Source organism: Coenobita brevimanus, chromosome 59, assembly GCF_032717465.1.
Source record: "Coenobita brevimanus isolate Jiangsu-jjx chromosome 59, ASM3271746v2, whole genome shotgun sequence".
In the NCBI taxonomy this organism is placed as follows: Eukaryota; Metazoa; Arthropoda; class Malacostraca; order Decapoda; family Coenobitidae; genus Coenobita; species Coenobita brevimanus.
The window spans coordinates 30695687-30708232 of NC_137012.1; the positions used below are offsets into that span (position 1 = coordinate 30695687).

The 12546-nt window shown below is 42.6% G+C and overlaps 1 protein-coding gene across 1 annotated transcript in view; it reads right to left on the reverse strand.

Annotated features, from left to right (window-relative positions):
- Positions 1-12166, reverse strand: part of LOC145402895 (ubiquitin carboxyl-terminal hydrolase 8-like) — a 41935-nt gene extending 29769 nt beyond the window's left edge. The window contains exons 1-7 of the mRNA XM_080274803.1: positions 12092-12166; positions 10911-11006; positions 10324-10432; positions 9435-9556; positions 6896-7032; positions 4404-4581; positions 536-695 (exon numbers count right to left, since the gene is read on the reverse strand). Coding sequence (XP_080130929.1) covers positions 536-695; positions 4404-4581; positions 6896-7032; positions 9435-9556; positions 10324-10432; positions 10911-11005 — 801 coding nt within the window. The 5' untranslated portion in view covers position 11006; positions 12092-12166. The remainder of the gene's footprint in view (positions 1-535; positions 696-4403; positions 4582-6895; positions 7033-9434; positions 9557-10323; positions 10433-10910; positions 11007-12091) is intronic.
- Positions 12167-12546: the final 380 nt, after the last annotated feature.

Consider the following 12546-nt stretch of genomic DNA (forward strand, 5'->3'; position numbering starts at 1 on the left):
TCTCTTCTCTTCCCTTCCCTTCCCTTCCCTTCCCTTCCCTTCTCTCCCTTCGTCTAACCTTCCCTCCCCTTTTCGCCTCACCCCTGAAATTTTAGGATCACAAATAGTTTGGTCATAAAATTAGATTTTAAAATCACAGAGCCCAGAAAAATTGAAGCTGACCATTTTCTGGCCTAAGTCAAACAAGGTAGCATAGCAGTGGTCATTTCTCTCATTAAATTACAGATCCAAATGTGACTCTGGCACTTTTACCTTAGAACACAACTGAACATGAAAATCAATAGGTGAGAAAGAGGTTTTGTTGGGGGAACATCATCATCGCTGGCATCCTATCTGTGAGAATTAGGTTTGGATGGGGGAACATCATCATCACTGGCATCCTATCCCTCTTCCTCTCTGCTCTGCCCCACTCCTTTGCATCATCATCATCATCATCATCTCCCTCTACTCTGCATCATTATGATCACCACATCCCTCTCCTTTATACCATCATCACCATCATCATCATTATCATCATCTTCATCATAATACTTACCTGACTCATAGCAGCAGCAAGGACCTTCACAGGAGGAGGTGAAGGTGGGTTTTCCGTCTCCCAGTCAACCAAGATTATATAGTCAACCAAGTGCCTTTGCGTCACCCACAATGAACGACTTGTTTCATCTAATTCATTGCCAATTCGTCCAGCTGTTAATCTGATTATGGAGAAAATAATAACGATCATCATCAACATCATCCAGACCTCTTTCCCAACCAAGGATAGAGTGAGGTTGGGTCCCACGTGAGAAAAAAAAATCACAGAAGGAAAAACTAACTCAAAGCCTATGGAAGTAAATGGACCACACAGTCATTCGTTCTGTATTCAAACTTCAGAATCCAGACTCCACCCTACAGGCATAAACATCCACAATTATTTGCTTCATAATACCATGCTTCCATGCATCGGCCTTGGTCACTTAATGGAGACTCTCCATGCTGTTCGATCTCTGGCAGTTTCCCTATTCAGTCCCTTGTCCCTGAGGTTACACTCAATGACCTCGTCCCAGGTCTTTATTGGTTTACCTCTTGCAACCCTCTTAACACTAACACTTCTCACTTTCTGCACCAAGCTATCATCCCCCATCCTCTCCTTATGTCCAAACCATCTCAAACTACCTCTCCTTATCACAACATCAATACACTCCCGTCCCATCTCTTAGCTCTTTCATCATAAACCCAATCCCTCTCACCAGACCTCACACTCAAGGATGCACTGCACATCCACATAATCATTGTCAATTCTGTATGTTTGAGCCTATGAATATCCTCTTCCCCTACTGCCCACGTCTCACTACCATACAGCATTGCACTCCTTACACATGCAGCATACAAAGATCCCTTAGAAAGGAGGGAGTGCCCTCTCAAAGTCAGAAGAGGCAACAGTAGTAGTAGTAGTTGCAGTGGTAGTAATATTCACATCATTGTCATCATCATTATTAGTATTATCATTCAGTAACATTTTTATCATTATCATTATTATTATTATTAGTGGTAGTAGTAGTATTATAAGTTGTAGGTGGGAGCACTCACCATCCACTCACTTGATGTAGTGCTGCTCTCAGGTGACTCCCCTTTCCTCTCTTCGTTCCCCTTTTCCTTCCTTTCTCTTCTGTCATTCTTTTCTTCAGACTCTCCTCTTCCTTCTGTTTACAAGTAACTCTAAACTAAGTGACAAGCCATAAAGTTCCCTGTACAACAGGAAACCATTTACAATGCTGGGTGGTAACCATATAACCAAATTATGGCGCCTGGGGGTTTAGTGGGTAATTAGGGCACTCCTATCGGACTGAGCCTGTGTAGGTTTATATCCAAGGGGTGGTTGGGGTTTTCTGCTCACGTAATGTTACTCGGAGAAGAGTGAGGCTGGTCACTCTCATCTTAAATGCAGGACCAACTTGCCTAGCCCTGGGCTCCTATGCTACTCATGGGACAACACAGGATTAGATGATGAGTGTTAGATGATGATGAGATGAGTGTGAGGTGGTTTAGTGGGTAATTACAGTGCTCCAATTGGATTGAGCAGGTGCAGGTTTATATCCATGGGATGGTTGGGGTTTATTGGCCACATAATGTCATTCAGGGATGAGTAAGGCTGGTGTCAGGACCAACTTGCCTAGCCCCGGGCTTCTACACTCTTCATTGGGCAACACTAGATGGGTAAATTATTATTATTGTTAGTATTTGGCCATGTGGAGAGGATGGAGAAAGAGAGACTGATGAGGAAAGTGTATGTGAATGAGGTGGAGGGGAAAGAGGGATGGGGAGGCCATGGATGAGATGGAGGGATGGAGTGGAGAGGTACAGTACATCCCCCTAGTACGTGCCTATATGGGCGGCAAAGGACGTCATGTACTAGGAATTCGCGTACTGTGAATACATAAACTTATGGGAAAAATTACATATGGGCAGCACCCCCCCTTCATGGGCAACCCTTGCAACGTCTTCCAGACCTAAGTATTGTACTATACAGGGAAACTATCTAAGACATATTCCATCCATCCATCCATCATCCAATCCTATGTTGCTCCATGAGGAACGTAGGAGCCCGGGGCTAGGCAGTTGGTCCCGACATTTAAGATGAAACATATTACCTAAGATAAACCAACAAGATTATGGCTTTACTAGGTAAATCAACAAGGATATGGCTTAACTAAACAAATAAGAATATGGCTGTTCACCTTTACTCAAGAGGACAACAAGCGTGAAGGAGGTAAGAAGAGGATCCGAGGCAGGATGAGGCACCTAGTGTGCATCTCCTGCATCACCCACCACACAACCCGGCACACCATCTTCCCCACCACTTTCGACACTTTCACTACCTAATGCACTCACTTCATTCATAAACCCTTCAAAGTCTATTTCTGACACCTCAGACATCGAATCTGCCTCTCGATCCTCCTCAGGATATGGCTCTTCTGATGTTGAAGGGAGTGATTCCTCACTTTGTTCAAGCCGAAGGAAACGGGTGATGAATGTTTGCTTCCATCTGTTTACTTCCTGGTTGTGCTTGTCGGTGTAGTAGCAGAAGGTTCTGTCCAGTGAAGACATCACCTCGTCCACTCGCAACTGAGAGCGTTTGATGTCCTTGAATTCTTCCTTGAATTTATCAAGGGCACACAGTAACCTGCTGATCTCTTTCATGGTCAAATCTTCACTCTCCATCACTGGTGTTGCTGCCTTTTCTGCTGCTATCTCCTGCTCAAGGTGGGTGGAGCGTAGGCAACCGTTATCGCTTCTTGGGGGGGCAATGTTGTGTACTCAGGGTAACCCTGGATTTGGGCCACTCTTCGCTGCCCAACTCGCTTACAGGGAGTTCAATTTGCGTACTAATAAAAAATACACTAAAATTTAAAAAAAATAGTAAGTCCTCGGGTACAAGGCGGATCGTGTACTCGGAACTCGCGTACTGTGGGGATGTACTGTACATGAGAGAGGGGAGTGTGAGCTGGGAGCAGGGCAGTGAGATGGGGAGGGGCAGGACGACATGGAGGCGATTTGTTTGCGGCTACCCCTTAGGGGATTAAGGTGTCTGGCACTAGATAGATGAATAGATTTATTATTATTATTATTATTATTATTATTATTATAATTATTATTATTATTCACTTTCATCTTAAATTCACTCTCATCTTATTATTTCACTCTCATCTTAAATGTCAGGACCAACTTGCCTTAAAGCTATTTTGGGGTTTAAGTTATATAGAAACTTGTTTTTGGACTCATGTGGGTGGGTTGAGGTCTTAGTTGGGGGGAACCCAAGGCCAAAAATGCATCACTATACTTTAGATGTTAAATCTACCCCGATATACGATACCCCGCCTAGCGATGGGTTATTACTTAACCAACTGCATCGTTAAACCGGGGTATGCCTGTATAGTCATTGGCACTGGTATGTACTCTCTGAGTGCTGAGCTATAATATTTCATGATAAGGAATGTATATTGCCAGCAATGAAGACTAGTTAAGGAAATGAAATACAGTACTGATGTAGTACAGGGTATTATCTTTTTCTGCCATTCAGTAACAAGTAATTGGCTATAAGGTGGCACAAATCTGTCAGGTACGATCAAAATTACCATGTTTGTGGCCTAACATCACTCTCCTCATGCTGAAGAGGAACACCTTCATGTGTGGGCACACCAATATAACCATGTGGTTCCAATGCCCTGCTATACCAATGTTCCTCAACTCCCCCCCTATTCCCCAAAAGGAAGAGGATGGACTGCAGGGGGAGGGTAACTTCAGCCTGCCATCCATTGGGCTCACGTTTCAGAAAAATCTGGAACTAAAACTACTACAACCTGATACTCCCATGGCAAAAACTTCACTAATATTACATGAGACCAAACATACACACGACTCACCCGGGCCTAAGAATCTCCTCAGGAACATTTATGACTCGGGGAAGCGTCATGTGCGACTGCTGGAAATCCTCTCTAGGCCTGGCATCCAGTATGAGGTACGATGAACACTGCTCGGTCATGAGGGTGTGCAGTTTTTTGCACGAGATGAACCCTTCCTCCTCACTTATACCAGCAATTCCTACAACAGTATTGTAGTCAGTACTCACTAAATAATCATCATCATCATCATCATCCTGCCTCTTCTTCCCATCTACAGGTAGGGGTGGGGTGAGGTAGGGTAAATAAAATATAATAAAAAAAAGGAAAAGAAAATGGGAGAGCTAATTAACAGCATGCTCAATGAAATGGGCATTCTCTACAGAAGCCTCAGAATCCTGGCTCCACCTCATAGGCATACCTTCCACACACAGCAAAATAATTACCTATCAGAAAGTCAATACGACACATCTCAAGTTGCAATGGGTATGCAAAAACTCGTCACACATTCCTCCATACAAAATCACCCAACCAAAATTTCTCTCTCCCTTTTTTCAGCTTATTCAAGGGAACAATTCTGCCCTTGGGTCCTTTTTCCTTGCATAAAGAAAAAAAATCACTTGTCAGTTCTTTATATTCATCAGCCTCCATATATGTTATATACTTATTACAATTAGTTACTAAAAAAACATCTGCAGGTCATGTCTTTCATACAAAAAGGACATCCACTAAGGCTGGAATTGCCATCTTAACCACAGAGTTCTTGGTGAGCCCCATACTTTACCAATGAAGATTGTTCAACTGGTGAGTGTACCAGCCAACTACAGCTATGGCAAATTGACTTTGGACCTCCCCCCACAAGGTATTAAAAAACACAGAAGTCATCGTATATCACAATGTTTGTTCATGAAATGCCATTCATTAATATGAAATCATGTTTCCCTTGTTTTTCAGGACCAGCTGGATGCATTTTGGCAAGGAATCACTTAGATCTCTAAAGTAATCTAAGGACATTTCTTTGCACCAAACATTTGTCAGTTCAATCTTGAGGTTGCCCAGACTGGATGTCTTCTCTGCCATGATTTTCTTCATCTATGTCCAGCAGTTTTCTATCGGATTTAGATCCGGACTGTTGCCAGGCCAGTCAAGGACCTCAATCCAATTATCCTGAAGCCATTTTGTCACCTTTCTTGACTTGTGACATGGAGCTGAATCGTGCATGAAAAAGTCGCACCCATGACTTTTTAAAAAAGTTTAACAAAAGATCTTTCAGAACTTGAATGTACCAGCCACCAATCATCATCAAGTTCTTAGGAAGAAAGTAGAGGCCTCCCCTTCCTATTTCATCTGAGAAACACCCCCATACCATTACTGACTCTGGGTGCTTAACAGTCGACACAGTGTAAGCAGGGTCATGTCGACTGTGGGAGGCAGGGCAACAAACCTTGGCAGAACACACCTGGAACACTTGAAAGGTGCTTTCATCGGAAAACATAACTTTTCTTCACTCATCCAATGTCCAGCGTGCATAGTTTTTGGCAAACTGAATGCGCTGCTCCTTCATGCGGTCAGTGAGAAGCGGTTTCTTGGCTGCGGTGCGGCTTGGCATACCCAGCTCCTTCTGCAAGCGTTGTTGGATAGTACAAATTGAGATGTCTTGTAACAGCTGGGGATGCATTCTCTTCAATTCTGCTGCTGTCAGTCGAGGGTTCTTGATTACTTCCCTCTTCAGAAGCATATCTGTATCCCTGGAAGTCGTCCTCTTCTTTCCACCACCAAGCTTGTGCATCAGGTGGCAGGCCGCTCGGTGCAACAAGAATCTTCATGACAGTAGACTTTGTGCTTCCAGTACTTTCACAAATCGTGTTGATAGGGACATTATCTTGTCTCCATGCAATGATACGGACCCTCTCATTTCTTGAGCAGTACTTTCCAGGCATGACAACTCGATTCTAGGAAAATAACAGGGCAAACAGTAATGCATACGAAAAATGAGGGAGGTGCAAGCTCGGAGCAACGGTAACATATACTCCCACACTTGCTTCTGGGCATGCACTGACGTGCTGAGTGTATCACCACCTCCCGCCAACACCAGAAGCGCTGCCAGTTACTTCTTGCCCAAAAATTTCACTTGGTATAGGTGGACGCACAAAGCAAAGACAGACAACTCTCCCATAGCAATTTCGTGTGTAGGTCCTAAGTCAATTTGCGGTGGGTGTACCATAAACAATATTAGAATAGGTACCATAGATTCCTTAGTCAGCTTCATTCTCTCTCTCTTTTGAAGCTTACTATGCTGGTATGTGTACAAACTATTAAAGAGAGCATTATTACAATGCTTACCATGGAACCATGTTGTTAAAATAATTCCTCATTTAACACTGAAGATGTGTTCTTAATAACTAATGTGTTATGTGAAATTAGCTTCAAATGAAGGCCATGTTCCAGAAAAACTTATCATCTCTAGCATTAAAAAATCATCATCATCATCACACTGCCCTCTTTTTCCCACCTACCATTGGCTACAGCAGTCTTTGGAATACTTTTTTTCTCAATCACTTTCTCTGCCACTTCTTCTTTCTCCTTCTCTTGGGCAGCAGGTTTCTCTTCTGGCACTTTCTCACTCTCAACTGAACTGCTGGCAAAGTCATACCTGTGGACAGAAATTACTTGCACTATTCTGAGTACTCAAACAATCCATCATCATCATCTTTGTACAGTATCTATCAATTAACTATCAATCATCTATCTACCTACAGTAGTGACCGTTATCTACCAAATCACTTATCTATCTATAGCAAGACACTTTAATCCCAGACAAGGCAGCCACAAATATTCTCATGTCACCCAATCCTCCACAATGAGGCACCCCTCCCACCACCTCACACCACCCTCATTCATATACCCCTCCCATAACCTCACACCACCCTCATTCATTAACCCCTCCCACCACCTCACACCACCCTCATTCATATACCCCTCCCACCACCTCACATCATCCTCATTCATATACCCCTCCCATCACCTCACACCACCCTCATTCATATACCCCTCCCACCACCTCACACCACCCTCATTCATATACCCCTCCCATCACCTCACAGCACCCTCATTCATATACAACCTCACAGCACCCTCAAGCTTATACCTCTTCACCTAATGGGGGATGATGAGATAGTGGTTTTGGGAGGGGACTTAAATGGGAATGTAGGTGAAGCAGCTCAAGGATACGAAGGAGTACATGGCAGCTGTGCATATGGTACAAAAAATGAGGAAGGGGAAAGGATACTCAAGTTTGGGGAGGGAATGAACGTGATTGTGGGCAACACACATTTTAGGAAGAGAGAGCAAGTTGATTACATATGAGTCTTGGGGAAACAGTTGTCAGATAGTTAATTTCCTTGTCAGGAGGGCTGATAGGAGGTTAGTAAGGGATGTTAAAGTAATTGGATGCGAGGAGTGTGTGCAGCAGCACAACTCATTGGTATGTGACATGGTACTTAAGTATGGGGGTGAGATTGTTGTGGAGTGGATATGGAAGTTGTGTAGATTGGCTTGGGATGAGGGTAGGGTTCCAGAGGACTGGAAACCAGGTATAATTGTTCTTTTATATAAAGGAAAAGGGGAGAGAGAAGTATGTGGTAACCACAGAGGTATTTGCCTTCTTAGTGTGACTGGAAAAATATTTGGCAGAATACTCACTGACAGGGTTAAGCATATAATAGAGGAGCTAGTTGGAGAAGAACAAACAGGATTTAGGAAGGGAAAAAGGTGTGTAGATCAGATATTTGTTCTAAGATGTTTCATGGAGAATTATTTAGAGATGGTAAAGAAAGTGTATGCTGCCTTCATGGACTTGAAGAAAGCTTATGACAGAAAAGACAGGCAAGGTATGTGGAAGGTATTAAAAATATATGGAGTGGAGGGGAAATTGTTGACTGCTGTGAAGAGTATGTAAGAAGGAGCTTGGGCTATGGTATGAGTGGATGGTGAGCTGAGTGAGTTCTTTGATCTAAATGTGAGACTGAAACAGGGATGTGTGATGTCTCCATGACTGTTTAATATATACATGGATGGGGATGTAAAGGAGGTGCAAGGTAGGGCAGTGGAAGTGGGGGTGGCTCTAATGAATGAGGGTGAGATGTGGAAGATTCCGGTGTTGCTGTTTGCTGATGATACAGTATTGTTGGGTGAAGATGAATGGGAGTTGCAAGGTTCGGTGAATGAATCTGGGACAGTGCGTAGGAACAGGAATCTGAAAGTTAATGTAAACAAGAGTAAAGTTACAGTGTTTGAGAGGAATGAAGTCACAGAATGCAGAGTGAGGTTGGATGGTGAGGATATGGAGAATATGAGTGCATTCAAGTACTGTACTTGGGTAGTGTGATAAGTGCTTGAAAGGGTACAGCAGGGAAGGAAGGTTGATGGTTCACTGAAAGCAGTGATGAGTAATAGGGGGGTGAGTATGGAAGTTAAGAAGTCACTGCATGATAGTACTGTGATCCCTACCCTGACATATGGAAGCGAGGCACGGGGAACAAGTCAAGAGTGAGAGCAGTGGAAATGAGTTAATTGAGAGAAGCATGTGGAGTGACATGGAGGCACAGGTTGACGAATGAAGAAGTGAAGGAACGTTGTGGGGTGGATGTGGATGAGGTTGAGAAAATTAGGAGAAATACAATGAGGTGGGTTGGACATGTGGAGAGAATGGAGAATGAAAGACTAGCTAAGAGGGTGTATGTAGGTGAAGTGGAGGGAGGGAGAGGGAGGGGAAGACCAAGGATGAGGTGGAGGGATGGAGTTGAGAGGTATATGAGGGAGGGGGGAGTGAGCTGGGGGGAGGGCAGTCAAATGGTGGGTGACAGAGCAACCTGGAGGCGTTTTGTCTGCGGCCACCCTTCATGGGATTAGGGCACCAGACTATAGATAGATGGACAGATCCACTGAGAAGACCTAGGTAAATACACACACACACACACACACACACACACACACACACACACACACACACACACACACACACTCTCTCTCTCTTTTTCTCTCTCTCAAACTAACCGTCGTTTGAGACTCTTCTGCAATTCCTCGGCTCGACCAATGACTCGAACAATTGCTTTGGGATCAAGAAGTCCATCATAATACTTTTTGCTATTGCGATAGTCAGTACTTTGCTGAATCCTCTGAAACAAACATCAGCATAATTATCACTGTCATTATCATCATCATTATCAATGTCATCATCATAACCATTACCACTCGCAACAGACAGGCCAACATTGCTATATGATCGTGTTCCATTTCTGGAAAACCAGTCGGATAATGATTGATCATATATTGAATATAGGGAGTGTAACAATTATACAAGCAAAATCAACAATCATATATCGAAAAATGATGCTTGTAAGTGGGTCACAGTGATCATATGTGAGAATAATGATCATACAATAAAAAAAAGAGGCTAAAATCTTATACTTGTACAGTATATGCAAATGATCGCATAATGGTCAATCATATTGCAAGGGTGACCTGTGCCATCAACTCAACTAAATACCTCCTAATTTGAAAGACGTGAGGTCACTATATAGTGGCTTCCTTTCATAATGTAAAATGCTATTCTGCATATACCTATCTGTCAACCACTGTGGCCTCATCAATTTAAACTCAGTGCTGCAATGAGATGAGGTGTGGGAATCCTAAAGGAAACATATTTAGCACTTTCACATCTTTTAGACCCACAGTGGCAAGACCTCACTCTTTTAGGTGCTTAGTCATCTGATGGTATACTGCAGTTTCTTATTCTGCATATACTATCACTATCATCAGCAGCATCAACATAAGCCTATCCCCCCTACGAATAAAGAGGGCTGACTGCCATATATAAACAGTGTAAGTCAAGTTCAAGTCCAGATGAGCCTGAGACCACAACAGTAACAACAAATGCAGTTACCGTGACAACTGAGAAGAACCTCATATAGAGGACATAAGCACGTTCCTCATCTTTACTGTGATCGGACGTCTCTGCTTCCTTCAGTAACCGTTGGGCAGAGTGGACCAGTCTGCAACATGTTATATACATATCACAATTCTAAACAGAAGTGGGGAGGGATGGGGTTTAATAACGAACAATGTTGTGTTCCGTTAAAAGTACTGCCGTGTGGATAATAAACTGAAGAAAACAGGGATGGAGAGGGTTCCCTTCAAGAAGAAGCATCTGTAATAACCAGGCAGCTCTCCCATCCAGTTATACATACCATTTGTCTTTCAACTCTCTCCCTATCCACCAAATGAAGGATGGTGAATTGTCAGAGAAGGGTAACTTTAGCCTGCAGTTCACTGGGTTCAAACTAAAGATGAACAAAGGGCTACAATTACATCTACAGTACTAGGGAATTTAAGTGAAAGCATGTTACATGAGTACAAAGAATTACAGTACTGCATGAGTAGTAATTGTAGTAGTAAACCACTGAATAATACAGCAGACAGGTACTTGATAATGCTGAAGCTACTTCCTGCACACTCCTGGATGATACTCACAGCTTGGGTTTGGCTTTTGGAGATTCGCTGACCAATTTGTTGAGTTCCTCCAGACACTTTGCCAGATACAGCCGGCGCACTCCACCGTCACCCATCCTGTCAAAATATTCAACATGGGTGGTGGTCATCTTGTTTCTGGAAAATTTAACCTAACCATGAAAGCAACATTCATTAGTCCAAACCTCAGCATTATAATTACCCTGTACTCTCTTTTTACTCTAACTTGACCAAAAATTGTCATCCCTCCATCTTGAATGCTGACCTGAAACAACGGATTAACATTAAAATATGGTGCCACCCACGAAAGAAGTGCCATACAAAGCACATAAACCCATTGCACTGTCCTAACCAATATCCTCACCAAATGCTATCAAGCACACGCAGGTGCGAGTAGAAGCTTTGTAGTTCAAGAAACAGTGCTGGATGGAGGTGCAGGGCGGCTTTCTCAAACAAACATGGTTTCTCAGCAGTTTTCAACATATCTTGTGGTATTTGCTCTTACTGACTTAAAGGGAACTAGGATCAGATGAGGAAGCATAAGAAGACGTAACTATTTTGAGACTGAAGTGTGGTACAGGAAGATGTAGGGAACCACCATACTCAAGAGCCAAGATGACAGACAACTTAAATAGACCGGACATCACAGATGGGAAGGCAGATCATCTTAACCAGTTTAGCCATGGGAAAGTGGAAAACAAGGGCCAGCTAAGAAAGGAGAGATGTGGGAAGTGCGACACAGCGGTTAAGACAAGACAAAGCCCTTGAATGCGAGGTTTGTAACACCTGGTTTATAATTTTATCACAGATGATAGAGCTGGATCACGAACTTAGCTGGAACTGCAGTTTTTGCAAGAGAAGAGTATATAGCCATATGAAGAAATTTGAGCTGGAACAAAGTTATCCCGTTCCATTAAAACCCACACACTTATTAAAGGGTACGTTCGTGGCGTAGGAAATCAAAATGGTTTCACTTTGGCTACCAACATACGATTTTATTCGGCTTCTGGGTGTCGTGTGATCCTTTAAATGGCTGTCGAGACCTTTAACAAAATGAAAACATTCTCTTAGACCTTTAACTTTTTCCTTCTTACAAGACAATTTTTTTCAGCTTAGAAGTAATTTGCTGGGCTATAAAGTTAAAATATGGCGAGGGAATGATATTTTAAACATAAATTACCTGCCTGCAAGTGCACAAAGGAGGAAACACTCAAAGTCATGAGATAAACAAATAGGATTACACGAACAGCTGAGGTCACAGGCTCAACACTAAATCAACGTTACCAACTTGGCAACTTTATAGCAGGTTGAAGCTTTCTAGCAACCTAGCAATATTATCGGATTTCGTAATTTTATAGTCCACTTAATTACTTTTAACATCAAGTATTAATGAGTTTTGCAGTTAGATCCAGAAATCCTTATAACGTAAATTTAACGACTTCATAGTAAACTAGCATATTTATAGCAACTTTGCATCTCTAATGCATTACTTCATTCTGTTACCGTTATTTATTTTCCTTTCCTTTTTATAGCTAGTTCTAGAGATTTACCTCTTCTTTTTTACGGTCTTATAGCCAGATATACTTATTTTTAGCAATAGTTGCAAGTTTAGCGACTTCACATTTAAATCTAGCCATAG